We start from the raw sequence: 18556 nt of genomic DNA on the forward strand, positions 1-18556 counted from the left end.
ACACCATAGTGTGTAAGTACTTATAAATAAAAGATTGAATGGGTTTTTATAAATTTATTTACCTATTCTCCAAACATTTAGTCCAGCTGAAACAATACAAATTTTAGTTAGGTATAATAATAAGAATTATGGTACAGAAAAGTTTAACCACCAGTTACATTTCATTTGTATCGTTAAATATTTTGATACATAGAGTTAAGTTAAGAACCATGTTATATTCAATATTAGCAGCAAATGTTTGCTTGCACATCGAAGAAATTTATTGTGATGAGACCAGCATGTCCTACACTTAAAAGCTAACGTGTACCAGGCACAGAAAACCGAGCTCTCGTCTTTGTAGGAAGATGATTGACGAGATAGATCCAGAAATTCACGCCAAGACCCAGAGACTTGGTTGAGCATCCGAATTAATATTATCACATGAATAAGTTGAATAAAAAATAAGTACGTCGAATTTTATTCATAGCTAACACTACTATAGGAAATAACTTATAATTGTAGTAAAAAACTGAATGTAACTAGAAACAACAGAAAATAACATACCTTCTTGAATCCGATATCATGAGCATATTCTCTGAAACATTGTCTGCAAATGTTTAATCCATATTTACGGATGAGACCATGTTTGTTGGAGCAGGCGCGGCTGAAATGCACAACACGTGTTAAGTATAACCAATTCAGTATTGTGTAAATGGAGTGATATTAATCATGACGTACATACCATGAGCGAGAACCCTGGCCGTATTTACGGGGGTGGGAGTACCATATATTTGCGTGACCCATTTTAGTTGTCTGCAATTTCTAGCAAGCTAGAACTCAAAACGCGTTTAAAATGGCGAGCTTCGCAGCGGAAAGAAAAATTGTCAAAGGGTATAAATATAATTCAATGACTTTGACATCTACAGCACTGTGACATCCGAACGTTGAAACTAGACCACAGAGACAATATACTAGAATTTTAGTTTAGACAGGTGCAATGCATGAACTTCCATGTCCTTTAAAAAAGGTAAAAGCATCATGTATTAAAACACTAAACTAGCTACAACGTTACAGGTTTTGTTGAGATTTCTCATTTCAATGTAGCAATGTTTAATGACATATCTTATATATAAAATTCTCGTGTCACAACTCACAATGTTAGTTACTTTACTCCTCTGAAACGGCTTGACCGATTTTTATCAAATTTTATATGCATATTCAGTAGGTCTGAAAATCGGCTACTATCTATGTTTTGTATTATAGTAGATAGTTATTTTTATTGAACTAAAAATGTTTCCTAGAAATAATATACATGGGAAAACGACGTTTGCCGGGTCAGCTAGTAATATATAAATTAATGTCAAGGCGAGGCATTGTTTTACTATGTACAGTACAGGGGGTCTAGCCATATTGGTGTCGAAAAGTATTCTACATACACTACCGCTTTTGCGTAATTGTACTGTCGAAAACGCTTCGTTCGTAGCCAAGAGGCATGTCGAACACATGTACATTACCGCAAAGTCGACAGCGTAGATGCGAGCTGCTGTTCGTAGCACCTTATTCCGTCATATTGTCTCTGGATTAAATGTATTCCTAATGTCACTTTTATAAACAAATAGAAGTTAAAACTTTACAATATTTTTGTAAATTTGCAATTGGAAGCTGCATTATATAAATTAATTTATAAATTTTCGATTTAAGTGGAATTTACGGAAGGTGCAAAGTGAATATATGAATTTTAATTGCATGTTTAAATTAATTATGGTTTGTTACATGTTTTCTCAGAAATTTAAGGCTACAAATAAATACAATATTTTGAAATTGCATAATCGCGATATATAATAATTAGTAGTACTCATACTTTGATATTTTTAGGATTTGACCTCACAACTAATCTGCAAAATGAAAAAGCAACATATTTTGTTACCGCTTAGAAGAAACAATAGAAATAGTACTGTGGATTGATAAATAAAGAGTGAAAATAAGGTTGACTAGAAGTTGATAAAGTCCAAGGAATTAAAAAACGATAGAAAAAAAACGTAGACTAGTGTGAACACTGAAATTAGAGTTTGATTTAAGCTTTAATTAGATTTGGTGTTTGTGCTTGAATATTTTTAATGTCAATTTGCAAGCAGATTTATATATAAGTGTAGATTTTATTAGTGATTTGCTACTAGTTGGAATTATCTCTGTTTATGTCCAACAAACAATTTCAGTTTAAGTTAGAGTCATAAAGGTTGATTGTTTATAATAAATTTATACTTTTAGAAAGTGAGAATTGAAAAGCAGCAAGTACTCAATGAAATGAAAAGAGGGATTAATAAAAATTATAAAATAGAAACTTAGTCTGGTATGAAATTATAAGTTATATCAGTGATTTGCTACTAGTTAATATATAAATGCAAAATCTGTTTAAGTAAGAAATGAATAAACATTGTATGTTATGTATTTGTCAGTTTTATTTTTGGGAATTTACCTATGTCTTCTTTAGTAGGAAAAGCCATTAAAGTGGTTAACAATATTAGTTTATTTTACAAGAATATACAGATAATACATATATGAATGACCCGTACCTACTAATAGTTAGGAATATTAAACAAACAGGTAGCAAAATAAAAATGTTTCAGTTATGGTTATTTTTTATTACAATAAGACACCAAATATCTTCCTTAACATAATGCAGTCTATATAGAAAAATAAGCATATGTAAAAACTTATTAAACAATACAGACATTACCACTGAACACACACAGGTGCACCAAATTCAATGCATTACTACCTAATGTAGATGTATTCATATTTATATATGTAGATAATTAACTAATAAATGTAAGTGTTAATTTGCAGCAATGTCAATATCTTGTTTGTGTGCTGTTATATACAAAAAATTGTTCAATTCATAAAACCTAACGTTAAATATTGTGATGATTTCATAAAATTACTATGATACCTACAGTTACTATGAATACATCCTGGGTGATTAAAAAAATAGTGATGTTTCCTTAACACAACAATTGTAAATAATAATAGTTATAGTAAAGATATAATTCTTCCCAAAATCTACAAATGCAGTTTGTTTATAATAATATAGTTTGAATGTTAATGTTATAACATTAACATTCAAACTGCTGAACTTATTAAGATTAAATGTGGAAGAACATAGTTTCAGTTACTGTTTCCTGTTCATGAGGTAATGTTACTTAACCAACCATTATTTCATACTCAACTTGTCTTATTTTTTACATTATTCATAAAATGCTTCATTCCCCATCATCAAATTCATTTTCAGGTACATAATAGACCACTTAAATTAATTAAAAGATATGACTTTAATAAAACTTGTCCATTTGTGGTTTTTTTAAATATTTTTAGTTGTCTTATTAGCTTCTCTTTTTCTGAAAAGAAAATATTTTAGTTAGTACTTTGATCAAATAGAAAACTGATAAACTAAACTGTAAGATCGGTCCAAGGTTTTTTCAATAGGTAACTTTAATATTAAAACTCTTTACTTAATTCTAAACTTAAAAATATACTTAATTTGTCACACAATGTCAGTAACTCCCAAGGGACTTGAATTTAAACTTCTCATTCATTAACAATATTATAATAACTTCTCTAGTATATTGACTTAGTAAATAAGTAAACAAAATATCTGCTTACCATTACTTAGTATTGCTCACTAGATTTTATATTTCCAAAGTTCATAAAGTATAAATCCACTCTATTTGATTAATTTAAATCAGTATTATATCATTAGCTTCTATTATAATTACTATAAAATATATTTAGAACTTCTAATTATGTTCATTAGTGACTGCTTTCCCATCTGAAATATACAAATAAAATGTACAATCATTTTACTTTGTGATTACATAATATATGCAATATTAAATGGTATATGTATTTTTCAAATTAAAGAACAATTTCATGAACTTACATGCAATATAAATATCAATAAAAGATATCCAATATAACTAGGATTTACCTCTACTAATTTGCTGATTTTCTTGATATTTTCATATTTATCTGTGTCTATTATGTTATCCTCGCATTGATTCATAGAAAAACTAAAACTCTTAACTTAAAAATATTAACTCTAGTTTAAATTATTATAATAACTCGAGAACGTTAAAAAAGACAGATAACAAATTAAAACCATTTCGTTAAAACGTCCAAAATATGACATGTTTTTAAAACGGTAGCCATTAAAGATGGCAATAGTTGTACTAAATTATTGCAAACAGCAGCTTTTGAGATCACGCTAAAACATGGCGGAGAAACACCGTTTTTTCTACACTGCCGAAACATTAATAGGCCGTTGGCTACCGAATAGCGTAAGCGTTAATGTATGTCTTTTCGTAGCACTGTCATGGCGTCGCTTATTGTATCCCGACTCACGCCTTTAGGGCCTAGGCTACCGACTGTCGACACGAGCTGTCATTTTCATACAAATTTAGTTTTCGACTTTCTACATACACTACTGTTAAGCCATCTTGGCTAGACCCCCAGGTGGCGCAAGTAAAATTTAGTGACACTGACACTTCATTGTTGACAGTGTGAGTACTGATTGGCTGACTACAAGTATTTTTTTGGGTTTTTAATGGTTAATACTTAATACTCTTTTAAAGTAATTCAAGATCATTGACCGCACACTGCTCCGCATAACTGTTTATCTAGAAATTATTTAAAAAATCTTTTACAATGGGTTTCATTGTATTTTCTTTAAAAAGAATATTAAAGTTAATCGTTTATTTTGCTTTTTTTGTAACTTTAGTCCTTATAGTGCCCAATTTGCCGCCTTATACAAAGTTTTCCAGCATACAGTAAGTATAACATAACCTTTAAACCGAAAATAATAATAATAGGATATATTAATAGTAATTGTTTTTAGATCAGTTCCAACAAGAGAACGGACTGGTGAACTGACTCTAAACACTGCGTTAAATAATGCTGAAAAGTTATATGAACACAAAATAGTGGGTCCTGAGAATTTCCAAATATGGAATGGCGAACTTTACACGTCTCTAGGCACTGGTGAGATTGTCAAGTGCTCACCAGGTGGACATGTTACTTTTATTACCAAAATTGGTAAACCTTGTAGTAAGTACTTTTTAAATCTTGGTATTGACAATGTAAGTTATTTTAATTATAATATCCATTTAATTCTAGCTGGATTATCCCAAGAACATATTTGTGGTCGTCCTCTTGGTTTTTCAATTGATGAAAAAAATGGATTAATGTATGTAGCTGATGCCTACTATGGCATCTGGAAAGTTGATCTTAAGACTGATAAAAAACAAGTATTGGTGTCGGCAGATAAACCCATTGAAGGCAAGATACCAAGGGTGTTCAATTCTTTAGTTGTTGATAAAAAAGGTGGAATATACTTTACAGATTCTAGCAGTGATTTCTTTTTAAATGATGGAGTATTTTCTAGTTTATCAGATCCATCAGGAAGGTAATACCCACTTGTTATTATTTATATAATAAAAATTTAGGTGTTATTTGATTAACAGCTAGACATCCAACTCTTAACCCGTATATGGACCACTTAAATGCCAGTTGTGTACCAAAGGATATTTTGACAATGGTTTTCATTATAAGGAATTAGTTAAATCTGATCTGCAATTACAACCAATGTGTCTGGCACATTAGCCAGATTTGTAGTGACAGTGAAGGTAGTTTGCTTATATATGGATCAAAATGATATAACCATTTTTTTAATGTTCTGTATAAAATATATAAAGCCTCAAATTTTTACTTTAAAACCTAAAACTCACTCAAATTTTTACTTTATTTAGTTAAGCAAGAGACAAATATATATACTAAACCAAAATTATTGTGTTCAACAGATTATTTTATTACAATTCTGAATCAAAGAAAACGAAAGTATTGGTGGACAATATTTGGTTTGCAAATGGAGTAGTATTATCTCCAGATGAGAGTTTTGTAGTTGTATCTGAAACATTTAATTACCGTCTCTTAAAGCACTACATAAGTGGACCAAAGAAGGGAAAGACTGAAGTTTTTGTAGATGGACTACCAGGTATATTTATGCGATTTCATTATCATAATGTATGTTTATACATTATTAATGAGCAAGTTCAAATTCCAAGACACATTATATGCATGTTTATCATTATCAATTATACTTAGTAACAGTATTTTTTTAAATATTTGACATTAAAATGTCATTAGACTTATCATTAGCGTTATATTAATTATTATGACCAAGAAATGTATCCACGCAACTTAGACTTTAAAAGAATATGCTGTTGCTATTTGAAAAACTATTTATTTCTTTTACCTCAATAGTTCAAAAGAATTATTTATCTAAATTCTACTATGTCCATTAAATAAATTTTTTATCATATAGACTTGCAAAGTCCCAACAAAAATCATAAGAGTAATCTGACATGCTGACCACACATCAACGATAAATGTGTCTTCTAATGCTAGGTATCCATCTCGGGTTTTTGTTGCACTGTAGATATCTAACATATGGCGCGCTCGTATCACATAGTTAAGCGTACGTGCTACAGAGTCTATAATGACTGACACTGGTATAACATATGTTTCATCATTTTCATCTACACCAAACCATTCAACAATTGCCTCATCTTTATGTTCCTCTTCATCTTCCCCAATAACACTCACATCACTATCTTCTTTTTTATTTTTTTCTTCTATCACCACATATACAAAGACAAGTTTTGAATTCATTAAACTATGTGTATTGTCTAAGCAGAAAATATAATCACCTTCATGTTCCAAATCCATTATTATGGAATTTTGCGACTTCTTATGGTCAGAAATAATTTTATCACCATTTGGACTAAAGACATCCACTGATATATCCAAATCTCCATGTTGACCATCCAGAACTTGATAAAAAAACTCCATAATTTGTCCAGATTTGCCTTTTTCGAAAATGCATGTTCTAGTTCCTGCATCAACTCTCATATTCACATCCGATTCAAATATCTCTTGTGTTTTTATAAAGTAAAAATGGCAAATAATTACTCCAATTGGTAATAGATACATTTTGTATAAAAATGTTGCTTACAAATTGATTGAAACTCAATTCTTTAAAAGCCTGTTTTTTCCAATACTTCTCTGTCTATTAAGAATGTTTACACAAGTGTTCTTAAAGATTAATAATGGTGAACAAATATTATACAAACCTTATGAATATTACACATAGCTATGCATTAAACCGAATACTAACCATAATATAATGATGAAATAATCAGCATATATGTATTTGCTTAAGGTACTCCTGATAATCTACGGGCACTACCAGATGGATCTGGTGTACAAATTGCAATGTTTGCAGTATCTGATATTGATACACCAATAATAACAAGGAGTCTATCGGGCACTCCACACTTAAGAAAGTTTATATCTCGCATAGCACATCTTATAAAACTGCCTTTTTCATACCTGAACCAAAAATTTCCACATCCCATTTTGGAAGAAATAGTGTACTATGTAAGTATTTGTTCTATTTTTATATTTTATTTACAATTAAAGCAATACAGCTTTAGAAACAGTATGTCCACAGATTGGTTCATTTGCAAGCGTATCAGGTCTTACTGACATATCAGGACTGATTATAACTGACTGGAATGGAAATATTGTTGCATCATTCTACAATACTGATAAGAGTGTGGTCCATATCAGTGATGCCATAGTCTATAATGACAAGCTCGTATTGGGATCCCCACACTCTCAAGATTTTATTGGAGCTGTTGATATACCTCTGTTTTTAAAACAAGCATATAAGGGCCGGAGACCTGAGGAACAGATGTCTACTAAACAAGCTAAGCCTTCTGTTAAAGAAACTCCAAAACCAGCACAGAAGGCAACTTCACAGAAATCTCAAACCCAACCACCTACCCGGAAACCTGAATTAAAACAGACACAACCAGAAACCAAATCAACTACACAGACCCCTGAAACCAAACCAACTACACAAAAACCTGAAACCAAACCAACTACTCAAAAACCTGAAATCAAACCAACTACGCAAAAACCTGAAACGAAACCAACTACACAAAAACCTGAAACCAAACCAACTACACAAAAACCTGAAACGAAACCAACTACACAAAAACCTGAAACCAAACCAACTACACAAAAACCTGAAACCGAACCAACTACACAAAAACCTGAAACCAAACCAACTACACAAAAACCTGAAACGAAACCAACTACACAAAAACCTGAAACCAAACCAACTACACAAAAACCTGAAACCAAACCAACTACACAAAAATCTGAAACTAAACCAACTACACAAAAACCTGAAACCAAACCAACTACACAAAAACCTGAAACCAAACCAACTACACAAAAATCTGAAACTAAACCAACAGGCAAGGCTGCAGCTTCTTCACCAGGTAAAGAAAATAAAGGTGAACCTTCAAAAGCTCAAGTAAAACTACCAGAAAATAAGGTATCAGAAGCCATACCGTCTGAAAATGTCAAAGGTAAACCAAAATTAAGTAAAGAAAATAAGAAGGAAGCCAAAAAAGTTGCCCCTAATCACATTCCAATTGAAGAAGAAATTATGTCCGACACTGTGAAACCAAGTAAAGACAGATTAAAAGTAATAAAGAAGAGTGGACCAGAAGAAATTCCAAATCCACTTTAAGAAACTTAATATAAATTAATTTGTAGTATTTTTTTAATCTCAAAATTTTAAGTATTCTCATTCCAAGTAAGTTAACATTCCAATGTAATCTTTTTTGGTGTAAGGTAATTTATATTTATTTGCTTCGATATGATTAAGATAGCACTGACAATGTGCAATAATTTGTGATCTTTTGTCATTTAAAGTGGTGGTTGTATGGTTAATATTTTGAAATTAGTTTTATATAAGGTGAAAGTACCTCAATTTAACAAAGCATGGTTGTTATATCCACTAAAGATAAATATTTATATATTGTTATAGAAGTTTATCTCTTTTACAAAAGGAATCACCATATTTTTTTAATAAATTATATTTTTTACTGAATTTTACTTGTTCCTTTATAAAATATATTTTGACATATATAGCAGTCAAGTTTAGGTCAACTTTATTTGTCGATTTAGGTAAAATAAAAGATACATAAAATAGTTTAGAAACCTTTATTTCTTAATCATGAGGTTAAAACATAGTGGAATGTCAAGAAATTAGTACATTATTAGAAAAATGTGAAAGTAAAATTTTCTATTCAAAGTAAACAAATTCGTTACAATCTGTATTTCAGAACTCTTAACAACTCGTAATAACATTTTTACATTATTAAAGTATATTTTGCTAACTAATTTCTACATTTAATATTAGCATCCCGTTGCTCGTTTAGATAATAATAAAAATAATAATGAAAAAACTGAAATGCTTTTAAAAATGAAACCTACCATACACCAGTACCATTTCCTACGTCGAGTGACCTCAGGGCCGTCAGTAACACAAACTCGGCCCACGAATACTGCATATGAAAGTCTTTTCAGTACATAGCCCTAAGTCCCAATCTTCATACGACATAGAATTTAGTACGGGTGAAAAAGCAGCGATTTACCCGTTTCCGGTTATCGCTAGATGAAGACTTGTTCAGCGGCGAGAGCGTCGGCGAAGGGCTTCACCACTCCGCGCGTTGCGAAGTAAAAGATGAGACCGAAAGCGATCGATATGGGCAGAGCCGGGAGCGCCTTCTTGAATATCGCCAGCAGCAGCAGGGTGAGGCAGAGGCCCTGAAAATATTTCATTTGCGTTCTATTACTTAATCTCTAAGGGGTTTCGACGGCATAGACGACACGTCCACGTCTGACTTACGATGAGAATAGCGACGAAGCAGGCGAGCGTCGTATTCCAATCGCCGTAGGAGCTGGCCTTGCCCACCAACACGCTGTAGAATATGAAATCACCCAGACCCAGTTTCACGCCCTCTGCAACAATTATATACCGTAAGAAAAAGTGTAAACGTTCAAGATGTCCCGGGCACAGAGACGTCAGGGAAGCACTCACTCTCCTCTTCCAACTCGTACTGCGGCTGCGGGTGCCTCTCGACCCTCGTGGTGTAGCTGACGGGCGTGGTGTCGACTCTGAGTTGTCGGGGCGTCGGGGTCTGTCTCGACCACTGCTCAAAGCCGCCCTCGTCAGTCGCGCTACGACGCACCGGGCCATCGCGGCGAACGTCAGTGTCTAGAAAAAATATATTTAATATTAATAAATAAATAATATTATAAATTATTTTTATTATATTCTAATAATTAGTATTTATTAGATTATTAAAAATTATCTAAGATTAATTTAAAAAAAAAAAAAATTATTAGTCTATATAATTGGTGGTTATTATTTGAGTACGGCTCTAAATAGTTTAGTACTAGTTTAGAAGAATACTAAATTAAACGATAGTTAATTCATTTATATACCAAGTATGAAGATATTTAATATTTTTTGGATGTCGGTCCCAAAACCCCAGCGACAGCCTATCTACAAAATAATTGATGACCATCAGAGGGCCAACAATGCGTAACGAAATGAACATACTTGACTGTTATGGACTCGGCAAATAATTAATAAGATTTAACTAAACTTAGTCTGGTTTGAGTTAATCGGAATTAACACTTTTAATTGATAAAGGAGTCAATTTCGTAAAAATTAAATGTAAACTAAAATATAGTAGAATAGTCTTCAGACTTATACTAATTAAAGCAGTGTTACAATAGAAGCATGTCGTGCATTCGTCTGGCATAAGCTTTGATTTAAAAGCGAATTATTAGATTAAGGTTAGGTGCAAAGTTAGAGCAACAGACCGTGCGTGAGAGGGCGCAGCTCACCTTCCCCCGCCCCGCGCTCCCCTCCTGTCCCTGATCCGCTTCCTTCGACTCCAGCTGCCACCAGGCAGTACATTACCGTGGCTGCAAACATCATTATTCTATTTTCAATCTTCATACAAATATACTACAGCAATCTCTTCAAATATCGTTTATCGATGCATTTAAAAGTGTGCAAATATTCAAACAATTTTTTTTTAAATTACTATTATAACGGCATATTTATGAATTAAAAGTAGTAAAAACTACTTACATGAATATATAAGAGCAGGAAATATAGGTTCATTTCGTTCCTGCGCCGTTTCCACTAATATTCTAAGTGGTCCTTTAGGCGTTAAGACGGCTATTAGATCTGGAAACAGTATATGTCTAATAAAATCTCTATAACAATTAATAAGAATTAATTAATAATGTAAGTAGTCAGGTACCCCATATAGAAATAACAGCAAGAACGGCCCATGTAGTCCACTCCGGTAGATATTTGATGAAGACCAAAGCCATTAAAGCTGCTATAAAAATCAAATATGCCTGCTGCAAACGCAAAGGCCCTTTCCAATGAATTACTATCATTCCCACGACACCAAAGTTCCACATAACAAATGTTAAGGTGATGTAATCCATAGGTATATGGTATGCTCGGAGTGCTTCTCTAAAATACATGATTTAAATAAGATTAAAGTTAAGGTTAGGTTTAGGTTGATTTGATTAGTTTAAAAAAAAAATCGCATATTGGCTAAGCATGCAAATTCAGACCAAGAACACTAAATAAGTTTACCTCAGCTCTCATATCTCATGTAGTTTCTCTTACATTAAACTATATAAACTAAGCTATGTACCCTTTTATATATACTTCTTATGATACCTCTTTACACATCTTATGCCATTGTTGTCAAGTTTCTTAAATGCAATGATCTATGAGTGTGATTTAATGGAGTGTCTTATAGAAGTTGTTAAACTATTTGTAATCTCGGAGTAAGAATGAACAGGGAGGTTCATAGATGAGCGTAGTCAAAGAAATAAATAAATATATATCCCATGGTAACAATTGTTAGACTGAATTACTGGCACAACACCAACTTTAGCTTTATTGTTAATATGCACATAACTAATTGCTAGTCTATGTACTCTCTCTTAGATAAGCTGTTATAGCTTAGCTTCGTAGACAAATCACTAGGTCTGCAACCGGCATAGTTAGGAAAACATTAATCTTATTAGAGAATATAAAATTATGGCTACATAATACTTACTCAATGTATAGATAAGAAAAGAGGAAGAGCAACATCAATGATGATATAATAAGCCATCCGTGTATTACTTTATAACACCGCTTTTTGTAGAGCACAATAAGCAGAACCGTCATCATTGCTATAACACTTAGAAGAATCATTGAGTTTGCGAGGGCATTCCATACTTTTGTCACAGCATATGGACTTTCTTCATGAAAAGGTGTGTATGCTCTACAACAAATCAAAATTATATTTTTCAACCACAACTATTTTATTTGTAACAACAATTATAAAACATAATATTGTTTTTAATTATTTTATGAAATAAATTTATTGTAGCTTTGTGTTAGTAAATTCTAAAAAGAGTATATTCATTGCAAATAACCTAATACTCACAAATATACATCCTTTACTGAATAAAACTGTATTGATGATATAGTAGCAACAACAACAATCATACACAAAGTAACTGGTACAAAAAGTTTTATAACATGTCGTGCACCATATTTAAGTTCCAACTCTTCAGCAGGTAGTTGAGCAGGAGCAGGTGCTTGTGAACCTGAGCCACCAGCGGCACTGGAAGAACTTTCGTGAGGCTGTGCCACTGACTGAAATAAGTAAAGTTATGTGAGTTTTGTTATTGTTCTAGTATTTGTATCTACTTGGCTCTTTAAGGATAAAGTCTCCTTCACCCTGTTATTCCGCTAGTTCTATTATGTTGCCTGTCCATCTTATCTTTTGACTTCTTATGCATATCTCGCCAGTAGGCCCAGTTAATTATGTGGTTTCAATTATCCATCTTCTATCACACACTCTAGACATAGGACCCGCTCATATCCAATTAAGCCTTAGAGTATGAACAAGTCCGTCTGTAAGTTTTGTTATGTTATGTATATCTACATTTTCAGTTTTGTTAATTTTTTTTAAATATTTAGACTGAATTTATTTCTTCTAATTTGTCATTAAGTAAGTATTTCTATATTCATTTTGTTTTCCAAGCAAAAGTGATATTTTGAAATGGTCTATAAGTTTTGATGTTATTTCTTCACTAGTCTTAAGTGAGATTAGTCTTTATATATGATCTTCGACTCATCTTTGTTTTTGTTAGCAATAGGCATCTTAGCATTTCAAAAGTCTGATAGGAAGTTAACATTTCTTATTAATTCTATATTGGTTATAGACTTGAAATTATTGCTCATTACGAAATCTAGATAGTTTATTGTTTTTTGGGCAAGTAATATCCAATATCCAGGTCCATTTAGTGGGATTTTTTTACGCATTTTGTACTTATACAATTATACAAACGCCTTAGCGTTCTTGTAGTAACGATATTTGCTCATTATTTCTTAATACTTATACTAACAAATTAAAACTAAACGATTATTGTATGGATTTATTAAAAAAAAATTAATTATGATGTTAGAAAAAGAGTTTCATGTACCGATTAGTCATACAAGACTTGAGTGGGTGTTACTTACTCCATAGTTACGCTGGGCATCAGCTTTAGTTTTTCTTTTCCTAGCGAGTCTCTCAGCAATCTCGCGGTCGGGGCGAGCCTCTGCTATGTGGCCGTCCATGAGTGCTGTATGCTCGGTCACTTCTCTTTCACTTTCTGTATCACTCATCCATAAAACTTAATACGCACTTCATATTATACAATCCATAGATGCATTTTTATAATAATGCTACTTTATTCAAATATACGTAATTACTTATTCATAATTCAGTTTAATTATACATTTCGGTTGTTGTTATTTCGTTTTCGGTTTTCAAGATTTTTTTACCTATATACAAATATCAACCTAAATGACGAACGTAGAAAAATTACAGAGAATATTGACATTTGACATAGAGGTGCATCGTGCATGATACTTTAATTTAATAGATTTCAGCTTTAGTCTGTGGAGCTTTGATTGACGAAGACCGGTCATAATGGTATTTGGTACTGCGTTTGCTACCAGTAACATGAGATAGCAAATCAGACTATGAAGTAAACTAAATTTGTAAGAAAACTTTTCGACACGAACTATCATATCCATACAAATTTACTTTTCGACTTTCTATATACACTACTGTTAAGGCATCTTGACTTAGGCCCTAGTAAAGTTTACTAAATGGCATCAATGAACTTGTCCATCATCTATGACTAGTAATATACTCTTTAGTCTTTGATATTGAGTATTACATCAGGTGTTACCAGGCCATAAAATTATAAAAAAAAAAATTACATCAGGTGATGCCAACTTGGGCGTTTTCCCCTCAAATTTAGGGGGACTTTGTAAGGTAATTTACATTTAGCCTGTAGGAGTTGGCATTACTATTTCATGTAGTCTGAACTCTGTACTACCTACAGTGATGCTAACTTGGGACTTGTGAGATTTTCCGCGAGATATCAAATAAAGTGTATATTATTAGGCCATTACATATAATATATGTCATATAAGTAAGTAAATGTGTAAAATTCACCACAATAACCGCTATTTTATTCTACTTGAATGTATTTTAATTCATATTTAAAAATACGTCTCATTCCGAGCGTACAATAAAATTTAGGGGTTTTTAGTCGATATCTAGGGGTATTTGAAGTTGATTCTAGGGAGAATATTTTGTAGGAGTTGCCATCACTGAGTTAGGGTCACTGAGTAGTGAGTAGTGAGTACTGACTACCAATTTATTTGTGAGTTGTGTTAACACTGAATTGACAAAATAATTTCATTTCAATCTAAACAAAGAGTCACTGTTGTGAATTTTGCATAGTTTTGATTGTTATTTCAAAATATAATATTTTAGTTATGTCATATCAACTCTATAGGAATACTACTATTGGCAATACATTGCAGGAAAGCCTTGATGAATTAATTCAAGTACGTACAAAATGATTAATTATGTTATTTACTATTTGCTAAAGTAACTGTATCAATGACACTGTTTCAGTATGGACAAATAACACCAACATTGGCCGTTAAAGTATTATTACAATTCGATAAATCTATTAATCAAGCGTTATCGAGCAGGGTAAAATCTAGATTAACCTTCAAAGCTGGAAAATTAAATACATATAGGTATGGAAGTTGTATTTTATTTACTGTTTATGTCGTAGTTACTTTGTTTGACTTTTCAATACCGTCATTCGATTTGGATGTTTAACTTTTGTCTTTTTTAATTAAACCTCTACCTACAAAAGCTTTCTGCACAAAAACAATAAATACAAAATAAATTTGTCAAATGTGTATTTATTATATTTTCAACACAAAACAATTGCTTATATAGCTAATATTAATGTTTAAACTATAAATAAATGAATATTTAACATATTACAGGTTTTGTGATAATGTTTGGACTTTTATGTTAAATGATGTTGAATTCAGAGAAGTTCATGAAGTGGCTAAAGTGGATAAAGTTAAAATAGTGGCATGTGATGGCAAAAGTGAGTATGCAGATTGAAAATTAAGTTTTTCCTAAGTTTCTTGGTTTTGTTTGGTTTTAAAACCATAGTTTCTGCAAATAGGAAATAATTGTATGTCTGTATTACTTTATTACTTCAGTCTAGAAACATTTCATCAGAATTAAAAATATAATTAAATTAAATTGCACATTGGAAATACCAAGACCTATGAATATTTAAACAACTACATAGAAATTAGGTTAAGATATTAATAGTGTTAAAATAATTATTAGGACTCTTGTAAGTAAGCACAACCTACAGAGTAAGGGAGCAGGGGGCCTACCATGAACTTTCTTAAAACAATCCAGTTGAGATGCAGTTGAGTTTAGGTACCTAAAGTCAATCGCATTTTTTCGTACCATGACCGCCTATAAGCTGAATCGTATTTGCATCGCAAGACCGAATGAAAGAATGATAATTTTGTTTGTGGTTTCTATGTAAGTTTAGAAATTTAACTGTCAAACTTACTTCGACAGATGTTTCTATAAAAATAAATAAAATATAAAATTATTTTAAATAATTCATCAATTATAATAAGCTATTATGTCTTAATATATATTTATTTAATATAAAACTATTCTTTTGATATATTTTAAATTTAAAGTTTTCTGGTGCTGTGCAGTTGACACTTATTATTTTTAAACGTTTCCTTCAAATTTTGATAGGAGCTTTCAATATATTTTGTGTTTACAAAATTTCGGTTTCATAAATATAGTTTTACAAATTGTTTAACTTATAAAATAATATGATGGGGTAAGTATTGTTCAAAAATTGGTTTATTAAAAATAAATATCTATATCGAAGTGAATTGCTGATATTAAACTCTTTGCATAAGATATTACAATCAACCTATTACTCGAAAATCATCAAGTAAATAATGATAAAAATTGATTCCTTAATATTTTACAAATTCAATTTATACGTTAACTAATTCATATAATATAAATAATTCTATTGTCTTTACAGCTTAAACCTGACAAACTCGCTGAATTGAGAGAAGAAAATATATAAATGAATATATGTTTATATCCAATTGAACATTGCCTGATTCAAGACAAGACAAGACAAGATTTTTCTATCTTGATGGAGTCATCCTAACTAAATAAATACTGTTATTGTAATACTTTCAAATGGCTTATTATTTACACATTATAAATTTGAGAAACACCTCTGTTTTTTTAAAGAAAAAGCAGAGGAGAATAATACAATTCATGAACATAACGAGGAAAATTTAACTATAATAAATATCTACTAGTGATATGGCATTATTATTTATTGTAAATATGATATATTGGGGAATTATGTTTTTGTTAGACATGCCTAAATAATTAATTAAAATATTATTGAACCATGTGCAATTATTTGTAGGTACACTGAAATCTTCAATGAGTCAAAGTAGTTAATCTATAATAAATTATAAAATCAATATCTTCGAAGTCGGTAGAAGGGCATTGCCGTCTTGTTTCTCATCTCCGTCGATATTTTAATAATTTATTTATTATCACACTCTCTAAACTCAAAATACCCCAAAATATAAAAATTATATTTTTTTTCATATGTTAGCCATAGTAGATAAATCTTATTATTTTAACTTTATTAACAAGTTTTAATACAAATATTGAATTTTATAGGTTCTAAACTATTATTTGGACATTTCGATACAAAAAAGTTGAACAAAAAGTAACTTTTTTAGAATCGCTTATCCTGTCATAGTTGGAAGGCGCAACTGTCAAATTTCGGTTCAGCCGAGCGGTCATGGTACGGATTTTCATACAAATTGAACGAACGAAATCTGATAATCGCTAAGGTCACGTGGGAACCTAAACTGTCTCGTTTTTTCGATGTCATGGTACGAATTAGCGATGCATCTCAGTTGTAGGTTGTCAATAGGCTCGCAATAAGAGTTCATGGTAGGCCCCCTGTAGTTACAAATCTAACTATTGAGTCACTTTAAATGTTTATTACTGTAAATAACTTAAAATTGTTTGTTTCAGATGTGGAAGACCGTAGATAATGTTACTTAGATTTATACTGCCCATATAAAATAAGCTATTTAGCCTTTGTCATTGTACCATGGACTTATTACCTAAATAAATTATTTAAGTATCCAAAAATGGTAATTTTTTGTGTAGTACATATCCACAAGGAAAGTAAACTTCACATTGTTTAAGCCTTATTAAATAATTGACTCTCTATTGTCTATAACTTTTAAATCATGTTAGTAAAAATCATGAGTTCATGATTTTTACTAACATGATTTATGAGAATTAAAAGTTATTGAATAGATTTATTTACTTTCTCAAATAAATATTTTAGAATAAAGAATAATTATAAGTAATTATTTAATTGTTTTTTTTTAATAACTCAGGATTTTTTTTGAATATTTTTGTTAATGGGTTAAATTATGGCTTTAATTTGCCATTATTATTATATATATATTTTTAAAGTATTAATTTTCTGCGCATTGCACTGTACCTCACAGACTAACAACATGAAACATGAATGTAACGAGATCGGCAACTAGAAGTGCCAACTCTAATGGGCAAAATATGCCTAACTTTGATTGTTTTACATATTCCACGTCAGATTTGGACGTATCGCACATTACACAGCGCTTCAAACTAAAGCAAACAGATGACAATGCATTTACAGTCGACTCTCGATAATTTGGAAATCAAGGGACAAATTAGAAATAAATTCTAATTACCAAAAGTTCAAAATAACAAGACTGTTTAAATAACCACGAGGGGGACTCAAGTAAATAAGAATTTGATCAATATTCGTGATTTCTTGTTTCTTTATTATTATTATGTAGGTATTAACAATTTAGTACAATATTATTCACCAATTTTTATTTTGAAAGAAGATCCGTAATCTTTTTATAAGTGAGTGACTTCCGTTTATCAGTCATGATGTCATCAAATATTAACATGACTTATTAATGTTTGAATGAAGACTGAAATCTGAACTTATATGTATGAAGTTAACAATTTATGAAAAAAGTGTCAGCTGACGCACTTTTGCTGTTTTTACGAGTTTTTCAACCACACCCACCGCTATTGGCATAGTCTGTAAGGATAAT

At 31.2% G+C, this 18556-nt stretch overlaps 5 protein-coding genes and 1 long non-coding RNA gene across 7 annotated transcripts; 3 read left to right on the forward strand and 3 right to left on the reverse strand.

The window, feature by feature from the left end:
* Window positions 1-39: 39 nt before the first annotated feature.
* LOC125049366 (40S ribosomal protein S29) lies at window positions 40-883 on the reverse strand. The gene is made up of 3 exons (XM_047648592.1): window positions 722-883; window positions 544-643; window positions 40-86 (listed from the first exon to the last, which is right to left on the reverse strand). The coding sequence occupies exons 1-3, from the start codon at window positions 781-783 to the stop codon at window positions 78-80; spliced, it is 171 nt and encodes a 56-aa protein (XP_047504548.1). The 5' UTR covers window positions 784-883; the 3' UTR covers window positions 40-77.
* Window positions 884-4526: 3643 nt separating this feature from the next.
* On the forward strand, window positions 4527-8998 carry LOC125049306. Its single transcript, XM_047648457.1, has 6 exons — window positions 4527-4802; window positions 4871-5079; window positions 5149-5437; window positions 5832-6025; window positions 7253-7470; window positions 7544-8998. Exons 1-6 carry the CDS (start codon window positions 4681-4683, stop codon window positions 8633-8635), a joined length of 2124 nt encoding a protein of 707 aa, XP_047504413.1. The 5' UTR covers window positions 4527-4680; the 3' UTR covers window positions 8636-8998.
* LOC125049350 (transmembrane emp24 domain-containing protein 1-like) lies at window positions 5996-7097 on the reverse strand. Its single transcript, XM_047648572.1, has one exon. The coding sequence runs from the start codon at window positions 7021-7023 to the stop codon at window positions 6313-6315; it is 711 nt and encodes a 236-aa protein (XP_047504528.1). The 5' UTR covers window positions 7024-7097; the 3' UTR covers window positions 5996-6312.
* A 98-nt stretch (window positions 8999-9096) lies between the features above and the next one.
* On the reverse strand, window positions 9097-13856 carry LOC125049336 (presenilin homolog). 2 transcript variants are annotated; one of them, XM_047648516.1, is made up of 9 exons: window positions 13508-13856; window positions 12426-12637; window positions 12051-12260; window positions 11232-11452; window positions 11057-11155; window positions 10807-10887; window positions 9992-10168; window positions 9800-9912; window positions 9097-9717 (listed from the first exon to the last, which is right to left on the reverse strand). In XM_047648516.1, exons 1-9 carry the CDS (start codon window positions 13652-13654, stop codon window positions 9562-9564), a joined length of 1416 nt encoding a protein of 471 aa, XP_047504472.1. In that variant the 5' UTR covers window positions 13655-13856; the 3' UTR covers window positions 9097-9561. The 2 variants fall into 2 exon arrangements, with proteins under 2 accessions (XP_047504472.1, XP_047504463.1); XM_047648507.1 differs by having other exon boundaries at window positions 10783-10887.
* Window positions 13857-14653: 797 nt separating this feature from the next.
* Window positions 14654-17581, forward strand: LOC125053256 (transcription initiation factor IIA subunit 2). Its single transcript, XM_047654565.1, has 4 exons — window positions 14654-14893; window positions 14964-15091; window positions 15350-15456; window positions 17469-17581. The coding sequence occupies exons 1-4, from the start codon at window positions 14822-14824 to the stop codon at window positions 17486-17488; spliced, it is 327 nt and encodes a 108-aa protein (XP_047510521.1). The 5' UTR covers window positions 14654-14821; the 3' UTR covers window positions 17489-17581.
* Window positions 16167-16605, forward strand: LOC125053328. Its single transcript, XR_007117560.1, has 2 exons — window positions 16167-16227; window positions 16441-16605. It is a non-coding gene; the product is annotated as an uncharacterized LOC125053328 (long non-coding RNA).
* Window positions 17582-18556: the final 975 nt, after the last annotated feature.

Source organism: Pieris napi, chromosome 1 (genome assembly GCF_905475465.1).
Source record: "Pieris napi chromosome 1, ilPieNapi1.2, whole genome shotgun sequence".
In the NCBI taxonomy this organism is placed as follows: domain Eukaryota; kingdom Metazoa; phylum Arthropoda; class Insecta; order Lepidoptera; family Pieridae; genus Pieris; species Pieris napi.

What these genes read in the sequence shown, in the direction of transcription:
- LOC125049336 (XM_047648507.1), bottom strand. Translation starts at nt 13,654, where the DNA reads ATGAGTGATACAGAAAGTGAAAGAGAAGTGACCGAGCATACAGCACTC. An exon ending in ATGCCCAGCGTAACTATGGA is followed by an intron (nt 12,638 to 13,507) that starts GTAAGTAACACC and finishes TACTTATTTCAG; the next exon opens with TCAGTGGCACAGCCTCACGA. An exon ending in TGCTGTTATTTCTATATGGG is followed by an intron (nt 11,156 to 11,231) that starts GTACCTGACTAC and finishes TACTGTTTCCAG; the next exon opens with ATCTAATAGCCGTCTTAACG.
- LOC125049350 (XM_047648572.1), bottom strand. Translation starts at nt 7,023, where the DNA reads ATGTATCTATTACCAATTGGAGTAATTATTTGCCATTTTTACTTTATA.
- LOC125053256 (XM_047654565.1), top strand. Translation starts at nt 14,822, where the DNA reads ATGTCATATCAACTCTATAGGAATACTACTATTGGCAATACATTGCAG. An exon ending in GCCTTGATGAATTAATTCAA is followed by an intron (nt 14,894 to 14,963) that starts GTACGTACAAAA and finishes ACACTGTTTCAG; the next exon opens with TATGGACAAATAACACCAAC. An exon ending in GGAAAATTAAATACATATAG is followed by an intron (nt 15,092 to 15,349) that starts GTATGGAAGTTG and finishes AACATATTACAG; the next exon opens with GTTTTGTGATAATGTTTGGA.
- LOC125049306 (XM_047648457.1), top strand. Translation starts at nt 4,681, where the DNA reads ATGGGTTTCATTGTATTTTCTTTAAAAAGAATATTAAAGTTAATCGTT. An exon ending in ACAAAGTTTTCCAGCATACA is followed by an intron (nt 4,803 to 4,870) that starts GTAAGTATAACA and finishes AATTGTTTTTAG; the next exon opens with ATCAGTTCCAACAAGAGAAC. An exon ending in CAAAATTGGTAAACCTTGTA is followed by an intron (nt 5,080 to 5,148) that starts GTAAGTACTTTT and finishes ATTTAATTCTAG; the next exon opens with CTGGATTATCCCAAGAACAT.
- LOC125049366 (XM_047648592.1), bottom strand. Translation starts at nt 783, where the DNA reads ATGGGTCACGCAAATATATGGTACTCCCACCCCCGTAAATACGGCCAG. An exon ending in GGCCAGGGTTCTCGCTCATG is followed by an intron (nt 644 to 721) that starts GTATGTACGTCA and finishes TGTGCATTTCAG; the next exon opens with CCGCGCCTGCTCCAACAAAC.